Source organism: Coloeus monedula, assembly GCF_965178545.1.
Source record: "Coloeus monedula genome assembly, chromosome: 3".
NCBI lineage: Eukaryota > Metazoa > Chordata > Aves > Passeriformes > Corvidae > Coloeus > Coloeus monedula.
Genome location: NC_138783.1, coordinates 77,145,833 through 77,167,342, shown reverse-complemented (window position 1 = coordinate 77,167,342; position 21,510 = coordinate 77,145,833). Strand labels below are relative to the sequence as shown.

General features: G+C 41.2%; 1 protein-coding gene across 1 annotated transcript in view; it reads right to left on the bottom strand.

The window, feature by feature from the left end:
• GPC6 (glypican 6) overlaps nt 1-20,286 on the bottom strand; it is a gene marked incomplete at both ends in the record, with an annotated part of 751,009 nt that extends 730,723 nt beyond the window's left edge. The window contains one exon of the mRNA XM_082278450.1: nt 19,905-20,286. Within this exon, the coding sequence (XP_082134576.1) occupies nt 19,905-20,286 (382 nt within the window). The remainder of the gene's footprint in view (nt 1-19,904) is intronic.
• Nucleotides 20,287-21,510: the final 1,224 nt, after the last annotated feature.

Here is a 21,510-nt window from a genome sequence, read left to right as displayed (position 1 = left end):
CTGCAACAATTGTAATTATCTAGATTTTTAATGTTTGATGTTACAATTCTAAACTTCTGATAGTACGCCAGCATATTGTCTTTTTGTTTTTCCTTGATCTTAGCTATGAGCTAGTATTTTTCGGTGTTTTAAGTAGAAATATATGCTACAAACGCTGTGAGAATCAAAAAGTTCTAGAAAAGTACATCACTGAAGTCTGCACCATTCCATACTTGATTTATTATGACCTTGACATGAGAAATGTGTACTCACAAAGTATTCTTTGAATGAACTGAGAGGTCTGTGTTTTCTGGGAGGGAGAAACAATATCTAAATTGACAGCAGAACAAGATTTACCAAACAGCTTTTGAGAGAACATACTAGAAAACAGGAGTCAATGCTAGTAACAATTTAGATAGTTTATTTAGTAGGCCTAGTACCAGATCAACGTATTTGTTTTGCACTAGCCTAGTGATTACAAACAGCTGAATGCAGGTGTGGAGAAGGGTGTGTTCTGAAAAAAAAAAAAAAAGGAAGGGTTTGCCTATTTTCTATTGTTTCGTTTTTTGTAACATTATCATGTCTCTCTAAAACAACAAACAGTCAAGAGCTGGATTAGCACAGATGGGGTGCAATCCCCATCACATACTGCCCAAGGGAGAATAACTCACCGGAGGGGACTGAAGTAAGAAGTGATGCACAGCTGCTGCCTGCACTGCCTTGCTCTACTTTATGATATAAACACTATGAACAGTATTTTTATCACCTACTTTTAGACAGCTAATATGAGCTTTCAGTGCCTCAAATTTAGGCACCTTCCTGCAGCACAGTGATTCTGACTGCCTCTGCTGAGGACCCAGACTCACCCTGTAGCTAAAAGAGAGAAAGCTTTGAAGAAATCCATGCTTGCACCTACAGCAGCAAGCAGTGCAGTTCAATAGAAGCAGTTCCTTAGGGTAATGCATGGCTGATGAGAAACCGACATCCACACTATACTTATTAAAGGGTTTGGATTTATTTTGATTTGGGCCTGGGAATTTGAATATCTCAAAATGGTTGAAGCACATTGCCTCGTTACCCTCAGAAAGTCCTTATTGTGTTCTCAAGACCACTTTATGATGTGAATCCAAGCACGGACAATGGGGAACTCCAAAGCCCATTCCTAATTCATACCGAAATGCTAATGCAGGTGTGTTCCCTGAATTCCAGGGAATGATGTGGAACATCTCAATTAGAAGTCTTCCCTTCTCCATTTACTACAAGTAACTACAACAGAAAAAAAAAAAGGACACATGTTTTCTGTTTTCTTGTCATGTACTGTAACAAAAAAAAAGAAAACATAAAGACTATGGGAATCTATATATTTCCAAGGGAAACTGCAGGGTATCTGTACACCACAATAACAGGCTCATAAACCTGATTAAGCAGACGCCTAGATCCAGCTGGATTCAAAGTGCCAAACACTTCTTTTTGCGTGATGAACATACATAGGAGGACAGCACTCCTCTCTCACGGTAGCAAGTTGAAGTTTCTGCCCCAAAACTGCCAATACAACTGCCTGGGGCAGGGGAGCTGGTTTTTTATGGGGTTTTTACAGAGGTCTTGGGGTTCTTAAGAAGACACTGACTCAAACTGCTAAGATGTTAGTATCTAAATTCTTCACAAAATCCTTCTAAGACCTTTTGGAGGTCCGCATATTCATAGCTCCTGTATAAGTGTATTACTGGATTTGCACACAATAAAACTCTTGCAATACAGCCTTCACTTCTGGGTAGAACAATACCTTTCACTTTGCTTGTTTTTCTGTTTGCTAGAATCACACATCACTTCCTATGCTGAGACCCTCTGATGTCACACATACAGTAAAAAAATACTGTTTCACAAATACCAACAAATGAACAGCTTTGCTTTAATCACCTCTAGATAAGATAGACAGATAGATAAACAGACAGATATATAGATATGCACCTCACAAATAAGATACAGACTTCTATCTTTCATAAATCAATTCCAAGTTTTTCAAGTATTTGGGCATTGACTGGCATCTTAATATCTTAAGAAGGTATTAAAAAAATTCCCTAACCTATCCTTAAATGGAAGTATTTTGGAGCATGACTCCTTGTTCTTTTTCACATAGTCACATTCTTTTCTTAGCTGGAGCATATATTGAGAATCAAAACCTTTAAAACTGCCTTTTCATTATGGGATCATGAAGAATTTATATTTCACAATTTAAGTCCTTGAGAAATGTACTTGATTGAGAGTGACTAATTATGAAAATCAAAGCAACAGCATGGAATATTTGTTGAAAGAACTAATGACAACTATGAAGTTCAAACACTAGGAATACTGTCAGAAATATTCCAACAAGCACTTGTGTCTGATGAGATTTTTGAAAGCAAATAAAATTCTACAGAATTCATGTGCAAAAAATGCAAAAAAAGATTTAAGACTCACATCTGAAGGGAAGCTACAACATGACACTTCCTTCACCTCCACTTCCCTCCACAGGCTGCTGCACATTGTTATGGAGCACCTCTTCTCCCTCACCCTCCTCTTTATTTCCCATTTGCTTTCCTTTTGATCCTGTTGCCAGTGGGCTTTCAAGTACATTTCTTTTTGGATCCATTTCTTTTACTTGTCCCTAGCATCATACAGAAATACAAAGTAATCTCTGGTTTTACCGAACCAACCTCTCTGTCCAATTCACAGACTTCTCTCTCCTGTATTTTTTTCCAGCTCTGGTTCTGTTCAAAGTAAAGCTTTTTCTACCAATATCTGCTCATGAATTATAGTGTAAGAAACAGGTTTTAAGCAACAGTCATCACAATAACTGGTTCATTAAGTGTATTTGTATAATTTCTGTCCAGAATCTGCATCAGTGGTAACTACCAACTTTCTGCAAGGAATGAGTAAGTGGATTTTTCATTTTTAAATAAACTATTTCCTTGCCCTACAGCACGATGCCAAAGAACAAAACTCCAGGCTGTTCTGCCTACCTGAGTTACTAAAATAGCTGTATCTTGACCATGTGGGGTTTTTACATCATGATTATAAAGGCAAACTAGTCACAGGTAAAAGGGTGGCAAGGGGTACCACCACTATTTAAGGGATCATGAACAATTTATATTTCACAATTTCAGTCCTTGAGTCCTTATCACTATTTAATGTTAACCCCAGAATATAAAGTAAGAATAATTTTGCTGATATAGTACTTTTCACATCAGGTTATAATCACAGTATGCTACCATGTTAAATTACATTTTATTTACACTGTTAAAAAAACTGTTTTGGTGTTTCTTTCCTAATTTTGGATTTATTCACTGCTACTAAAAGCACAGTTAACATAAAAAAAGTCAAAAAACAAAGTTTGTGCCTATTGGCCATGTGCAGGCCAGTAAAGGAGATTAAAGCAGCAGTAAATATATCAGTTAGCCCTGTGGTGCCACACACATGTGCTTCCACAGTCCTGATTTAGACTGAAGTTGCATTTGCCTCTGGTGTTTTACACTTTTAGGTAGCAAAAACTTATTCCATGCATTATTATGAAACCATACCTTTTTTATTATTTTTTTTAAATTAAAAAAAAAAAGGCACATTTTCTCAAAGGCTGTGTATCTGTTTAAATCAAACCAAAACAAAACAAACAAAAAAAGCCAAATCTTTGGCAATTTCATATTAATTTTGTATTTGGATTTCATTATATTGATTCCTTTTCCGTGCTATTCAGTCAGATGAAAAAGCTACTGGCAATGCTAGATGTCTCTACTCCAAAATTTGTGGAGTAATTATGAAATAATGACATTAAAAATTGCCATGCTAATGAAAAAAATTAATTTTCCACTCCCCAAATACAGTATCACACTTTTTATCTTAAGAGTCAACATCATGGTAAGTGGTAGATAAGCAGTGCTTTGCTTGGAGCTAGCTTATTTTCACTGCAATTTTGTCAGGCTTCAATCTAGGAGACTGTCATTTTTCATTCCTGTACTCTTGATGTGGATTTTGACTTTTCTGACTATAGCAGAATGGCAAAGGCAGTGCTTTTCAGCACATACCGCCATTTCTATCTTGTGGCTGCTTTTTTCTTGTTTTGTCCTTTGCCTGTATTCTTCCCAAAGTGCTGATGATTGAGAAGCAAAAATACATCTGTACTGCTGCTTGCTATTAATATTCCTCCCTCCTCCAAAAGTGGGGAAGAAAAAATGTAATAAACCTCTCATTCCTAACATCTTTATTTGAAGTCATGTCCTACCCAAATTCAAACCAATCCAATACCTTCTTCTACTTCAGACAGTACTAAAATACTTCATAAGGCCAGAGGTGCTGCTGCTCAATGTAAGTCAGGTCACGTAGGGCATCCTGACCCACCTGGGCCACACCATGTCATTTGTAGGTGGGCTTCAGGGCACTGGTGTCTGGAGTGCAGCCACCTGGACTCAAGATGCCAGGGAAGCTCATTACAGCAGTGACTCTTAAGAAGGACACGGATTTGCTGGATCAAGTCCAGAGGATGGCCATGGATCACAGGCCTGGAGCACCTCTCCTATGAAGGCAGGCTGAGAGCGCTGGGGTTGTTCAGTCTGGAGAAGAGAAGGCTCCCTGAAAAACTCACGGCAGCCTTCCAGTACCTAAAGTGGGTACCTGGAGAGGGACTTTTAACAAGGACATGTAGCCATAGGACAAGGCGGGAATGGCTTTAAACTGAAAGATGGCAGTATTAGATTAGATATTAGGAAGACATTCCTCACTGTGAGGATGATGAGATACTGGAAGAGTGTGGTGAGGGAACAGATTGTCCAGAGAAGCTGTGACTGTCCCATCCCTCGAACTGTTCAAGGCCAGTTCAGTTTGGGCTCTGAGCAACCTGGTCTAGTGGAATGTGTTCCAGCCCATGAGAGGTGGGCTGGAACCAGATTATCTTTATGGTGCCTTTAAACACAAAACATTCCATGATTTTTTAATGACTCACCCCACAGCAGAGTGAGGGGACCACTGAGAAGCTGTTGCCATCTCCTACCTGAAGCCCTCCCAGAGGCCTCATCTGCTGGCTCACAAAGGATGCCTCTGCAGCTCTTTTGAGTATATGAGAATTTTAGCAGAAAACTTCTGGGGCCTCCACTGTGGCAGGAATGTGGATGGACAGCTAGTGGTTTTCCCTTTTTAAGAAGGACAGGAACTCCATTGTGTTTAATTTTCACAGTCTAAGAATAAAATACTAGTTACAGATGGGTTGTAAAATTAAGAGTTTTTAAACAAGATTCTGATACTGTCCAAATTTAAGCAAAATTGCTGCATTAACACACGCTAAAATTACAGAAGATTACTTTAGTTATTGTGTCTTTTTTTCCAGCAGATATTGCTAAACTCAGCCCGTGTACCTCTATTTTTACATAGCTCTGCAGAAGCAAACCCATGTGCCTCATGCTTTCATTCCCCAGTGCTTTGTTCCTTCCCAAGGACTGAACTGACTGGACTCCTCTCCATATCCCCAGAAGTTTCTTACATATGGTTTAACTTTTAAGAAAATAATCTTCCAAAATAAATAGTTCAGGAAATAAAATTCTGGGCAAACAAAGAAGTCCTGGCCTTTCTAAAATCAAACAGTTTTGACAGGCTTTAGTAACAAAGTGTTCCAAAAAAGGGCTGACAGAAAAGGCACTGAAAGGAGGCTAAATCATAAATATAAGAAGACCACACTAAATGGTATCTTCTTTTGAGTAACTTGCAGATAAAACTACTGTCTGAAGCTGCAGAAGCAAAATACTAAGTGCAAGTTAAAAAAAGCAGGAGGGGAAGGGAGAGGAGTGGGGGCAGGGCCAGGACATGGGCATACACCAAAAAGAAACAATAAAAAGATCAAGCAACTGGGAAAAAAGTGGCATGGAGTGAAGCTGCTGGAAATTTATCATCAGGTTATTTTTGTAATAAAGGCAACATAAATACTAACTCCTGTCAAGGACCAAAGAAACAATAAAGGTGGAAGAATTCTAGTAACCTAGTCAGTGAAAACTAGAGGACACTGAGTCAGCTACTCATGAATGCCCAAGGAGAATGATTTCTTGGTGAGACTGTCATATCCAATATGAAACAAAAAAAGAAGTCAATGAAAGAAACTTTCCACCCAGCATTCTGTGCACAATGGAACAGGGTAACTGTGTACAGAGGTAAAGGACTGCTGACAGGATGGGTGCAGAGGCAAGAGCATTTTGAGACTGCATCAAGCTTTTTGACATGTGCTAAGGGGGGCTGTGGAGATGCTGAAAACCTAGTGGTTGTTCAGGGAAGGGCCAAAGGAAGAGAAAGGCAAGATACTAAGGGGAGGGACTTCCAGAAGACATCACACAAGACTGCTGCAGTTGTTAGTAACTCAGGAAGACACAGTCAGATAAGTGATAGAAGTGTCATGCTCACTTTTGAGCTCAGTATTAAGCCCTTATCAAAAGACTACAAAATTCTTAGAAAGGGAGTTTTGATCCTGGTTTTATTTTTGGGATTGATGGCAACAAGGAGAGAATTTATACTGAAAGTGAAAGCAAAAAACCAATCTCAGAAAGCCTTGTAAGTCCATCCACTCATCAGCATTCCACCAAATACCCACCTCCTCTGTCACAGTTATGTCTAGGTAACTGCACAAGAAATGCTTCTTTAGTTCCTACATCTTCCTACATCAGAGTTCTGCAGCAAGCTGAATGTAGATATGCCCCAATTTTCCCAGCCCACTCTGCATCCTGCTTTCTCTCAATATCAAATGTATTATTAGTTCTGTGTCTTTTATTGCTTTTCTCATTTTGTTGTGACACAGCTCCTCTGAAAATTGCTGTGCAAGTCTTGAATGAATATAATATCCTGAATTAATATAATGTCCTAAATGAATGAGAATATAATGGTGTTAATCACAAAGGAAAGCTGTTCTCATTTATTTTAGCTGTTCCCTGAAATAATCTTGCCAAAATGCTTTTGGTCTTGTTAAAGTTTCATTTTAAGTACTAACTTCAGTTTGCATTTATATACTGCTTAAATTGATGTTTGTGTTGTTTCTCACCTGAGAAGACACTTAAAAAGGAGGAAGGGCTCACTTATGAGGGTCAGCAGTGTATAATCGATAGATTCATCATGTTATGTATACGGAATTCATCAGAACTTAATTTCCTTAAACTTCGTGATATTTGGAACACCTCTTGCATTTTTGATGAGCAGCCCAATTAAAAAATAATGAACCTGTCTTTTTCTAAAACTGACTCATTATCTTGGTGGTTTCCAACAGCAACCCAGAGCTCAATTTTATATCAAATTATTTTGTGCCTGTTGGCCAGCAATACCTTTGCAACCTTCTAAGGTACTTCTAAAGTCAAACAATTTCCCCAGGAAAAAGTTTTAAAGCTGTTACTATTCCCAGTGCTGAGTTTCTGTCTAGGCTCATAAAGCAAATAAAACTGGTACTGGTAACAGACAGAACCCACGGGATGTTCAAGACCTCTCTCTTGTACCTTAACCTTAGTGGAACACCTTAGGAGAATAGCTTCATCTTCAACAGACAACACCAAGATTTCTGCTGCTGACTCTCCGTGGGATATTTTTGTTTCTTTTTACCGTATTATTCTTAAAATAGTATTATTCTTAAAATATATATATTTATAGAACACAAAATCTTAAACCCCTTAGCAGGGTATATAAGGAACTGTTCTGCACCACCACCCGCTCCAACTAGCAGGAAAATAAAAACATCTTCCAATAATGCATTCTGTTTCATGCACGTCTGAGGAATCATCAAACCATTTTTCGAACTACAGCCTACCCAAAACTCAACTTCAACAACAATCATGCGCACTTCCAATAGTTAACCCTGACGGGCTAAAAAACAAGCACAAAACAAAACATCCTCTCTGGCTCAATGAACACAGAATCATAGAATCTGGAATTATTTGGGTTGGAAGGGATCTTGAAAATTACCTAGTTCCAGGTAGGGACACCTTTCACTAAACCAGGTTCATCAAAGTTCCATACAGCCTGGCCATGAACACTTCCAGGGATGGGGCATACATAACTTTCCTGGGCAAATTTTTTCAGTGCCTCACCACCCTCACAGTAAGGGATTTCTTCCTAATATCTAATCTAACCCTATCCTCTTTCACCTTAAAGCCATTCCCCCTTGTTCTATCACTACATGCCCTTGAAAAATGTCCTTCTCCACTCTCCTGTTATTTCTTGTCACTATGCAATACTATTTATGCACAGTGGAATTGCTTCAAAAGGAAAGATCACACACATCCCTCCAAAAAAGGGCCTTGAAGATGTTCTCTCAAAAGGTGGAGTGAGGATTCAACTCTCTCACTCATCAGCAAGCATCACGCACAGGGCTTTTCTCCTACATCACATTCACTGGCTGATCACTCAGTTGTTCTGACTAACTTCCCTCATGCATTGTATCCTGTAGCCTTAAGCACCTCTATGAAAAACTATCCTGCAAGGCAGGAAGCTGCCTAAAATAAGGGACTGCATCAGTAAAAACAGTGAGGGCCTAATTCTTTGTGGAAGCAATATGTATTTCAGCAATGATGAGTAACATTAAAAACTGAATTACCTGTTATTTTTTCTTATTTTGAAATGGAGATGTATGTATGTGTCTGTGTAGCATAAACAAGAAGTGTTCTGGACAGAATGGAAAAGAATGATTTCGAAAAGAGAAGTTCCCTGTAAGGAACTGAGAAAATGTTTGGAATAGATTCTATAACTTGCCTTTACAAATTAACTCCTCACTATTGAAAGACATGCCTGAAGCTCACTTGTAAAATTAGATCGACTTAGACACTTTTTCTACAAAAATGTGTTTGAATACTGTATTCCTGTTACATCTAACACAATTTGGTAAGTTCCTTTGCTCCAAAGGGTTCCAATGATTAGCACTTGCAGATTGCAGCACGGTGAAATAAAAATGAGACAAATATTTGTGGAATAAATATTAGTAATGTTTACAAATTTGCCTTTCATATGAGCGTGTCAAAAATCAAATATGTATTAATCAGAAAATGTGGCTGGTAGCTCTTAGTATCAACTTCCCAAGATGCTTACTGTTGAAAATTTTAAACAGCTCATCTCATATGCGCCCATTTGAACTAATTAAGATTTTACTTCCATATCTCTATTGGATTAACATAAAGGTATAGAAACCTTAAATTCCATTTTGAGAAGTTTTATTGCACTACTTCAGTCCCTTCCACATGACTCATTGGAACAGTCACTGGATGCAACAGGTTGATCGGCTCTGAACGTCAGGCAAGCCACAAAAAGGAACAAAAAGATGAGCACTTGGGTATCAGCCATTAAAATGATGATGATGATCCTAATTTTCCAATGCCATTAGTCTTTCTAGAAAGGTTTATTGTCTGTGCTGTACAATAAACGTAATAATGAGGGTGAAAGGACTATAAAAAATAACCTAAAGGTATATAAATCAATAGCAAAGTGACACACATGATTCTTTAACCCAATTGAAGTTTACGGACTGATATCAGATTTGTTTGGCATTACAGAATAAAATCTGGATTAATCCATTCTAAAGTATAGAATTTGCTTCATCTTGAGTTGGATTTTTGTTCTTCTTGCAGTTGAAAAGGACAGGGAACTTCTGTAACGTTTCCCCTTTGGTCAAAACCAGATTTAGCTGGAGGTCCACTAAGCATGGAGGTAATGGCAGTGACCATCCTATCACTGGAAAATGGAAATTACTCTAGAGCACTCAAAGAAGAAAAAGACGAACAATGACAGGAAAACTATGCAAATATTAAAAAGACAATTGGACCTTACTTATAATACAAACTTATAATCCACTTATTAGCCACAGTGTCACAATGTATCTCAGAATGTGATACAATCTCAGCAGACTTTCTGAATGTAAGGAGCTGTTTGGGTACACAGGTTTATGAATGTATATACATATGTCCATGCAGTGTGGACATAATACGTCCATGTGTTCCTCTAGGTTGAAGAGACAGCATTATTAGTCTGTTGGGCAGACTGTGAGAGGAGCAATTTTAAAATGTTCATCAGATACAGAAAAGCCTTACTTCAGCAATGATCTGTATTTATGTGTTTAAGTATTCACCAGCAACCAGATTTTGGTATATGAGGTGGCAAGAGTCTGTGGTTTGGCCAGTTTCTGTACCAAGCATAGACTGTCCTCTAGACAATGATTTACAGTGACCAGCTGGAGCTGCTTTAAAAAGCAAACTCAAACTCTAAATTACTAATTAACAAGGTAAAAAGATGCATCCGCAAACCATCCATCAATCACTGTTGAATCTCACCAGGCTAGGAAGCTGGCCTTCCTTTAAAAGGACAACTGAAAACTTAAGCAGCAGATTTATTTGTATTACATTTGATGTTTATGTAACAGAGAAAGGCTTAAACAGTTAGTCCATTACTGTGACATTATGATTTGGTAAGTCTCATGAAGAAATACTGGCATAAATGTAAAATGGAACCTCTTTGCAGATGGGACTGTTCCTTCTTTGCATTTCTTCAGTGCTTCTCACAATTAAATTGCAATTTTGAAATTCGATTTACTACTCTACTTACTTTTGTAAAAAAAACCCCTGCAATTAATTCTCAATCAAATTCTTGCATCAGCTGCATTCAGTGGAGACAGACAGGCAAAAAATCAGGTGGGGGGGGGTGGTCTTTAACTCAAAAAACTAATAACAGAACCATGCATGTGCCTCAGAGCCAATCTGACTACAATCAATTCATACATGGCTTTTAGTATGCTGCCTCAGTAGTTAAAGAAGAAAGAGGCTTTGGAGTTCTCATTCAAAGAACAGTACAGGACTTCTGAAGATCAGCTTTAAGAACAAGCTAATCACTGTTTCAGCATTCAGTTTCAGGAAGTCCTTTCTGGGAGTCCTTCCACTTCATCTGCCATGCTACATGGCAAAGACAGGTGTTTCTATTTAATCTGTGCATTTTAGTTATGTTCCAGGTATTCCATTAACAGAGCTCATTGCCAGGCCATAGTCAGCACAAAGACTATCTCTTGGAATAGCAAAGATCAAGGCATATTGCTCCTGCTTGTCACCAATTCAATAAATAAACGTCCCCTGTGCCATTCTTTTAAATACCTTCATTTTTAAATTAGATTTTGATTTTCTGCTCAAAACCACCTAAACCTCTGTTGAGCCAACACAACTTACTTTGCAATTTTGATTTGCATTATCTGTCCTCCCTGCTTTATTTTGCAACAGGACTGCTAGCCAACACAAAATAACAACTATTTTATTAAGGAAGGTTTTACTGTGAGTCAGCTTTGGCATCGAATTTTTGAAACAGCTTTAAATACATGCATGCTATGCAAAGTTTGGACCAGATAAGAATACTGTAACTTGCAAATGACCCTAATTGGTTAAAGGGAAAATGGCCTGAATGAGAAACTGTTCAAGAGGTATTTTCCATATTTGTCTACAACAGAGATAGTGCTGACAGATTAAGTGATCTATAGATATTCTCATCCAGGGAGCCTAAATTGCTCATATGCAGTATTAACTTATGTGTTAAAGTTGTAAAGCCAAAAGCTAGTATCAGAAAACTAAATATTTACATTTTGTGTTTATGCTGTGAATCAATTCGTAACTGAAGAAGATGAAGTCGCTGTTTTGTATTTACAGCTCCTTTCTCCGTGAAACACTACATCAGTTTAAGAGAAAAGATAGAAAACAGATCAGGTTGAGCCACAGGACATTGGACACATCAGCCCTTGCCTTTGATTTGTCACTGCACTGTTTAACCTTCTTAAGGAAAAGCACTCATTTAAAAACAAGGGTACTAAGAAACTGGAGGGCATTTAGAAATTGTTCAGCATCTGAAGTCTGATGGCTGACAACTGGATACTTAGGACACACAAAGAAGCATTTTGCCACTGCTTTTAACAATCTCTATTTCAGCGCTACTGTGAGCATGAGTCTAACGTCAAAGGTGCACAGAGTTGGGAACGGGCACCCTCAGGTGTAGAAAAGATTTGGAACATGAAAACAGTGATAAATAGCAGTATATAAACATGAGGTCTAAAAACTTCATCCATTTGCCTCTTAAGCCCCAAATTCAACATGCCATAAAATCAGCAGACACCCGCTAAACTGACCCCATTATCTATCACACACTGACACGGTAACAAACAAGAGTTTCCCTAAGGTAATAAAGCCCTCTCAGTACACTTCCTCATCCTAGACAAGTGTTCAGCTCCTTCAGTTTTGGAGAACAGACAACTTTGCTAGTATGGCTTTTAAAATTTTGGTGATGCAGTTAGAAAGCCAGGCACAGAAGTGGGGACAATAACCAAGAATGTTCAGCTGCTAATAGTTTCTTCTCAGTTATACTGCTAACACTATACTACTGCCACACTGTGTTTCAGTGACACCTGAGAAAAGATGGACAATATTTCTCTAGCAGTTTCAACAGAATTGTAAGACATCTACCTGAAAAACACCATCAGATTGTGACTTCAGGTACACATTCCCACATACCATCTTGAGCAACTGCAAGATCGTTTTTGGTGGATTAGCTATCAGGTTAGTTTTCTAGTTCAGGTCAGCATCACAGAGAAACATTTCCTGAAGATGGGAAATCTGAATCCTGAACTGAAAACAACTTACAGGACATGTACACAGGATCTGACACAAGCCTCCCTGGCCATGTAACCATCACTCACCACTGTCACAAGATCATAAGGGATACTAACCATAGCTCAAAAGCCATCCACAGACATTTGACATGAGACCCATAGGAAAGCATTTACAGATTGTATTTTGCCAGGTCTGGAGTACTTCCACACACCTCCACAGTTCTCCAGCCACAGCAGTATCCACATGCATCCTCCCACTATCCCACACTACAATCTGATACCGAGATGTATGAAAGCCTCACATGCACTGACTTCCCTCCAAGGAAGGCTGACTCATATAAATGTCAGAAAGGTGTTCCTGCAGTCTCTAGTACATTAGAAACTCAACACACAAGCCAGAGGGATAGGGCTAAAAACATCAGAGAAATATGTTGCTACCATTACAGACATATCAAGAGCTGCACAGACTGGCAAAGAAACTGCTTCTGGCAACACAAAAGTCTAGCTTTTGACTTACATGGCAGGTTATATGACCTACTGCTTAGTCAAGCATCAAGCTTGAACTAACTGGACTTCCCAAACAGTAGGACTAGCATAGTTGACTTAGCCTGTGATCTTTCTGACATACATGAAGTGAGCCCTGTGTAGCTTTTTATTGTGCATATGTTTGCATTCATGTGTGTTTGCACATGTTTTGGTCAGATGGGGCCCATAAAACAAAGTTTCAACCTGGTTTGCAGGCACCTATTCTGGTAAGGGGCAACTTCTCTAGCTCTTTCAGTCCTTAAATGTGACTTTGAAGCCACTCCAGGTAAAAGCCATAAATTTACCCCTGCATGCACACACGCACACACGCACACACGCACACACAGAGATACTATGTGTTATTCTGTAAGCATACCTTATTTAATGCCACTGCACAGCACCATTTAAAAGTAGTCAACATTTCCACTTATTCTGGGAGATTTGCCCTGCTATTTTAAGCCCAACAGGTCAGTGAGCAGGTCCAAGGCTCCACTGTTTGTCGACCATCTGTAGAAATGCTTCTTTCAGGAGGAAAAAAAAAACAGCTCGAGATGCTCAGTACCCTTTACATCTGCTGCTCAGCTGGAGACACAGTTAAAAGGCCATTAGAAGCACAAGGTGACAGACCTCACAGGCCAGACGAGCTGGAGAGCAATTTGCTGTTTGCATTAGGAGTATCAGCCCTGGCTACTTCTTTTTGCTGCACCAAAAGCAGCTCCCGTCCCCAACCCTGAAAATCAGGACCAGGACGGGCGGCCAGCCCATCTCAGGGCTGAGGCTGTGCTGCAGAGCCTCCCCCTGCACATTCAGGTTTCACAGTGGGTGGAGGGGACAGCAGCCCTACCAGCACTACCCATAACCCCTGACTTTGCCCACAGAGACTGGCTCTGCTGGACGCGTGTCACAGTAGGACCCAAATTCCTGTGCAGTCAGAGGAAACCTCTTCCAGCACATCTTTGGCAGCACCTGCCTCCAAATGCTGCGTGTCTTCTGTGTTCCACAGTCGCTCAACAGAATAAAGTGTTGCTGTTTCACTTTGCTGGAAGGAAAAGGTCACGTTAGCCGAAAGAAGCTCGTTGGAGGGAGCTGGTGGTCTTTCTGACAGCCTCCTATAACAAGAGCTAGAAATGTTCTTATTAGGGAAGCTCATTTTTTGGATGTGTGCTGGAGGTCTAGAGCAGTAAGTACTGAAGAAAGCAAATCTTGGTTTCAGGAGGTTTTAGGCCTTTTTTACATACAGAGGAATAAAGTGCTATGAATTTTACCAGCATATGTTTTCTTGCCATCTGCAACGCATTTTAAATTCCTTTTGCATCTTGTAATGTATTCTCTCTCTTTACCATAATAACAATTCTGCCTTTAAACACCAACCTTTATATGCTGTTCTTAGGAATTTCTGGAGAAGTGTTAATTCTTTTACACATATTTAAGCTGCTAAAATAATTATGCCTGGTAGCATGAACAGTCAAAACCACAGAATGAAGGTTCCCCTCCCAGGGAGATAGCACCCATTAACCAGGTACAAAAGGGGGCATACAGTCATAGTTCACTGGAAAAGTAATTTCATTTTGCTAGTAATGAGAGTGCTGATACTTTGATACCATAATGGAGTTTTAAGCACCAAGCCTGTTATTTCAACTAGAAATTTTAATGTAATTATGCATTTTTACTTTACTAAAGCAGAAAGGGAGATTAGCATGCATAGTTTTCTTACATGTATCGTGGGGAATAAGACAGAGATCTCCAAGTGATACTGCAAGATGCTCAAGTCATTCAAAAGAAATGGCAGGTAGTAGTTTTAAACACAAATTACCCAGAAAAGCTTTTATTGTTGATCACTTGTTATAAGATTTGCCATTTGCAAGTAATTGTACATTCAGCTGAAACTGACCTTTTATGAGAGCCAAGTGGTAATATAAATGAAATGAATATATTCTTTATTGCAGTAATATAAAAAGAATGGCCTGGGCTTTTAACATAGTGCTTGACCTGTGGTGTCTGAACACCACCTAATCTCAGGAGTATTTCACAACAGCATATGATGAAACAAGTACTAATACAGCATTGGAACAGTTTAACACATTAGCATTTCGAAGTATAGAAAATATTATAGCTTTAGGTATACTTTTTGATTATAAATCAGACTGACAACAGAAAGCAAAGAGATTATGAGAGACAATACACTGAAGTTCATCATTACATTAATTATTAAAGCATTGCCTTTTCTACTTTGAAGCCCCTCTTTCCAAGATACTCTAGCATAAAGTCACACTGGGAAACTCCAGATGCTGAGATTTAAAATTCTCATTCAAAATTGAATTATTTATAAGCATTAAAAACATGCTATTTCTTCTCAAAGGCCCTGATCTTACAAACATCACCTTCAGGTTTTAGATGTGCATACATAAGTTGTATTCCCTTTAATGGCATCAGTCACATAACAACCAATAAATATGTACAGAAGTGACAGCAAAGACAGGTCTTAGGAAAGCTGCTCTTCCTCCTACCAACATGCACATGCCAATTTATTAGCATGCACCATGCACCTGCAACTGAAACATAAGGGAGGCCATAAGGAGAGGTGACCAGATAGACTCTTGATGCTGCAGTTACTGAAACTGCAAACAGAGGTGAGAGGGGTCACACATAATGTGGAGGATACAACTACAACAGTGCTAAAACAAAAAGTATAAAGTTTACATGAAATTCCATGTCCATCTTCACTGCCATCATGGAGGTCAGGAGTGAATTAACGTCTAGTGGCCCAATACAGACTTCACTAATTTGCACTGAATATAGTATTTATTTTTGTAAGGCTATCCCTTTTTTAACACTGCTAAGGCAACCACACAAGGTGTCCGTGAATCCCCATGTACCTCCTGGTCTACAGGCACTTTCTTCACACAGCTCTCAGTGACAGCAGAAGAGAAACAGTAAAACAAGTTATTAATGAACAAGTACTTGGATACAGACTCAGTCAGGAGGATTTTCCCTATTCTGTCAATCTACTACTGCATTTTAGAGTACGAAAGCAAAACATTCAGCAAGAGTATCTTGGGAACATCTGACATGGACTAATAGCTCAATTGCATGGGTGACTACTGAGGTATTATTATTAACATTAACATTATTATTAACATTATTATTACTATTAACGTTGTTATTATTACCACTTAGAAGCTACAAGCAACTGTGTTATGTATGCCTGCTCGCTTCAGTCAACACTTCTGTATTATGCCAGTATAAAGCCTATTCATCAAAGCACAATTTCAAGTGACTCCTGACCTTCAAAATGAAGGGTTTGCTTCTGCTTTCATTTCAGTTCCTTTGACTATGGTGACTCTGCCGCCAGAATCTCACCTCGTTTATCATCTGTGCAGGAGCACAAAGTTCACATACTTCTTACGCAGCATTTAGAATTCAACATCTTTACTGTTGGATGCTTTAGCAGAACACTTCTAGTCTTTATCTAAATAAACTGTTATTCAGTAAGTAGTAAAAACCCTGAACAAAACAAAAAACAAACCCCAAGTAAAACCACACCACACAAAACCCCCACACCCTTCACCTTGGAAGTGGAAAAGCACAAATCAGAGGCATCCACTACTTTAAACAGTCAGACATTCATTCAGAAAACTCTGAGGTAAGGGCACAATCCAACTTTAACTTTGATGTTTCATTTTCATGGCTTCCTCTAAGTTGATACAAGTTACTGAAGGCATGATTGGAGTTAAACAAGTATTGCCAAAAGATACGTTTTATGATTTTTCTCTTGTGTGTTGACTTTCAAATGACAGATTTTCCTACAGCAAAATATTTCCTGCAAAGTCCTCAGGAGCTCCACTAACACTCATGAATGCTGGGTCACGGCAACCTGAGTCTCACAGTAGAACTCTTTTTAACACACAGGATACTCCACAGCAGCTCTGAGAGAGGAGCCCTTTACAAGGACAGCACAGCACACACTGCAAGCTCCTGCTACCTGCCCTGCATGTGACTGATGCGCAGAATTAAGCCCACAGCAGTGTATTAAGTATACTTCAAATTTTTCCTCTGCCCCCCATTCCCAGGCAAAGCTCCTTTACTGAGGACTTACTTTGCTAAACTATGTCAGAAAACAACTTCATGTGATGTAAGCCAGTGAAGGTCACAGCACCAGAATTTGGTGATCAGACAAGACGTCAGACACAGAAGGCTGATTACAAATAAGTTCTATAGAATTACAGAGAACAATTTAGCATTGCTGTAAAAGTACAGTGAACAACTGTAGTCACATTACTGCCAACTTCAACATATTTCATGTATAACAAAATACTGTAGAAAAACCTTGCCTTACAGAGCAAAAACTAACTTTTTAAATCTGTAACTTCTGCCTTCTCTGTACAAAAGTGAGTGACAGTATAAACAACATTACAGAAATTATCTAACAAGTCTCTTGCATTGCAGTTCCATTCAACAGAGATACCTCTATGTCCATAGCCTCTATAATTTAAACAGGTTCTTCAGCTCTTTACATCAGTACATACACACTTTGCCTCAGTACATACACAGTCTTCAGTTTATACATTTCAACAGTTGTAGCTAGAGAATGGCTTTTAAACAAACGACAACAAAAAACATGACTACTGTTAAATCAAAACACATAAACCACACTGTGTATTACTATTTATCATCATATTATCAAGATATTGATGCAAAATCTTTTGAAAACATGTTTGTTCAGAAATATGACGGTAATTAAATTCTTTGAACTCCTTAAAACATGAGGCCTTTGACAGACTACACTTCTGTAACACTAACAAATTGCTTCCTTAACCACATCAGTATGATGGAAAAAGACAGAATGAAAAAAAAAAAAAAGAAGAAAAAAGCTTCTCAAACCTGTACATTGATTACTTTAACTACACTTCCAACATTGCACCAGGTAGCAAATACAGAGCTTTAACATTAACAGGAGCCCATGCTGCATGAACAGCTATTACCCCACCTTGCAGCACTATACAAGAACAGCACACTCAGAAACAATCCTATCCTTCCAACAACTCACTTGAACAGCTACAAAGAGAACTGCTCAAAAGTTGATACACCAACTAGCAAAAAGGCAGATAAACCACAAAAAATGAAACTACTTCAACAGGAAGCTCAGAAAAAATAACTCATACCCCCATAAATCATGTACATAATCATAAAAGTCGAGTTACTTATGATACTTAGCAGGAAAGTGTGGAGTAATTTTGGATTGAACTGCTACTAAATATTTAATTACTCTGAGTCTTTTTGTACAGATACATGTCAACAGAAACTTACAAATGCTGGGCTTGCTTAAAAATTGCATGTTGACTTTGCACTGTACATTCAGAAAATATATGAAACAATAAAACTTCTCTGTGAGCTGAAAGCAACAAGTGTTTACCCAAAGTTATTAGAAGTCTGAAATTTACTGGAATTTCTCTTTTAATGGAACAGAGGATATCCCACCATTCTGGTGTTAACAGTGAGCAAAGGGAAAGCATGACCACATATTCAAAGGATCTTTTGCTCACAAGAGAGATTTCATGATTTCATATAGCTGATGAGCAACCTGAATATAAATTACAGGAAAAAGCACAGAAAGACCAGAGAATCAGTAAGCCTGAGGGATGAAGGTGCAACATGGAACAACCTTTCCCATATCGTTGTGAACTACAGCCTCTCTGTCCTGAGATCTTCCACATTTATCATTCCTCATGTAAAGTGCTAAATATTGCACAGTGAATAACTGTGGCGTTATTTCACCTCAAGGAAGATAAATCTACTGCTTCCAACTTTAAAGAGGAAGCGAGCAAACCGAGGAGCATCTAATTCACTACAAATAGCACGACCTAACAGCAAAGTACCGGTGGCAAAGCATAAACCTTTCTTGAGGGCTCAAGCAGTCCGATTTAAGCAGTCCCGGCTCATGACACCACGTATGATTTCTCTCTTTTTGTGGTGCTCTCAGATTGCTAAATGATTTTCAGCCCCAAACGTATTTTTATTCATTTAGTCATAAAGATGCAATGCTGATAAGGTTGTAGGGGAAAGTAGGGAAATAGAATTACAACAAAAAACCATTCCCAACACCTTCGTAGGCGGATTGCGATATAACCTGTTGTAGGCATGTTTCAGCAGACGAAGAGCCAAGTAACAGGCTGCCGGGGCTGCCGGGCGGGTGTGTGTGGATGTGTGTGGGTGCCTCTCCCCGGCAGCCGGTGCCTCTGCTCGATCCGCGCTGCGGCGGAGGCGCCCGGCGGCGCCTCCAAGGGGCGACCCGCCCGGTCCGGGGCCGCGGCGGGGTGCGGGAGGGGAGCAGGTCTGCCCTCCTCGCCCTCCTCCTCCTCCGCCGCCTCTTTCATGCCCTGTACCCGCGGGCAGAGGGCGAAGTTTTGTCCCCCGCACAGGGCAGCAGCGGGGGCAGCCGCCACTGCGGACCTGCCCGCTGCCTCTCGCCGCCCGGCTGCAACTCTCAAGAAGTTTCAGCCAGAGAACAGATCCGCGGCTGAGCCTGCCTGCGTCCCCGTCATTCTCACCCTTTTTTTTAACCCCCACCCCCTTAGCTTCTGTGTCTATTTAATCTTTATCTACACACACATACACGCTCCTCCGGGAAGCCCGCAGATGCCACCTGGGTCGGCAGAGCCGCTCCGCTCCTCTCCGCGCCGCGCAGCGCACACACCGCCGCGATCCCCGGCCCCGCTCCGGCGGCGGCAGCGCCGTCCCCGCTCCGCGGCCCCTGCCCGATCCCCGCCGCGCCCGGCCCCTTCCTCACCTGCGATCTCCTGGTAGGGCACGCTGGCCAGGCTGAAGCCCTTGGCGCTGTACGCCTGCCGCACCTCGCCGCAGCTCCGCGCCTTGCCCTCGGTCCCCGCGGCCGGCAGCGCCGGCAGCAGCAGCAGCAGCAGCAGCAGCGGCGGCGGCGGCACCGGCAGCAGCGGCCGCGCCAGGGCGCAGCGCCGCGCAGCCCCCCGCGCCGCCGGCATGGCGCGGAGCGCAACTCCCGCGCGGCGCGGAACTCCCGCGCCGCCGCCTCCGCCGCCCCGCCGCGCCTCCGCCGCGCCCCCCGGCTGCGGGGGCGGCGGCCCGGGAGCCCCCCGGCCGCCCAGGCAAACTTTTGCGAGGCGGGGGGGAGATAGGCGCGCACACACACACATGCGCGCACGGCGGGGGCAGGAGAGCGGTAGCCTTGTCCCCCCGGCTCCTTCTCCAAACGCAGAGCGCTCGCTCGCCGAAAGAAAAAAAAAATTAAAAAAACCCCACCAAAACCACAACCAGAAACCCCACAACCAAAAGCAAAAAAGGCAAAGGAAAAAAGAGGGTAAAAATCTGTCTGTAGCTTGTGAAGATTGAAACCGCGGGCGCGTTGCTGCGAGCGGAGTCCCGGGGCAGCGTCAGCGCGATCCGCCGCGGAGCTGTGCCTGCCGCCTCTGCCAGGCTGGATGGAGACGGTGGGGAAAGCAGCCGGCGTGGGGATGGACTGGACAGCGGCTCGGAGCGTGCCTGTGTGCCTCTGTGTGTGTGTGTGTGTGTGTGTGTGGTGTGCGTGCGTGTGGTGCACTGGATGCGTGTGCCTGTATTTACGGGAGCCGGGGAAACCTCTGCTCCGCGCAGCGCTGGAGCAGCCTCCGGAGCCAGGCAGGGAGAAATCCCGGAGACAAGACACAGCGAGGGAAAGCCGCACATGCACACATACACACACACGCACGCACACACACACATACACAGAGAGAGAGAGAGAGAGAGAGAAACGTGCTACACATTGCATCGCCGAAATACAGAATACAGGAGCAGAAAGCAAATCCTGGCGTGGATCGCTGTTTGCTGGCAGAAGGAAGGAAAAGCACCCTCAACCCCGAAAACTTCCTCCTCACCACAAATCCAGCCGCTCCTAGCCCAAAATTACAAATTCCCTGCTAGCAAGACGTCAAAAAGGTACTACTCCTCGGCAGTATTGCTCTCTGTAGTGCCACGGTTGGACTGGGCCCCTTAAATACTTTTTTCCCCGTTTATTATTATTTGTTGCTCACATAAATACCTGAGCTGACAAGCTAGAATGAGGATTAGCTCATCGTCTGAAGGAGAGATAGAAGGAAAGATGTTTCTGTGCATTGCACAAAGAATGAGAAAACAAGAAAGACAGTCCTTGACCCGGATACTTCCTGCCAACCTAGGAGAGGAGACCAGAGGAACAAAACCATAAATTTTCTTTCTGCAAATGAGCATCTGCAAAAAACTGAGTGGGGGCCGTGAAGAAAATTCCTGCAAGGTGAATTGGTCTTGGCTCGGGGAGAGAGAAGAATATTCTGTAAAGTATTTGATAGAAAAATCCAAACTTAAGAGTTTTAAAAGATTTTGCAGTGCTTTTCAGGAGTACTGTA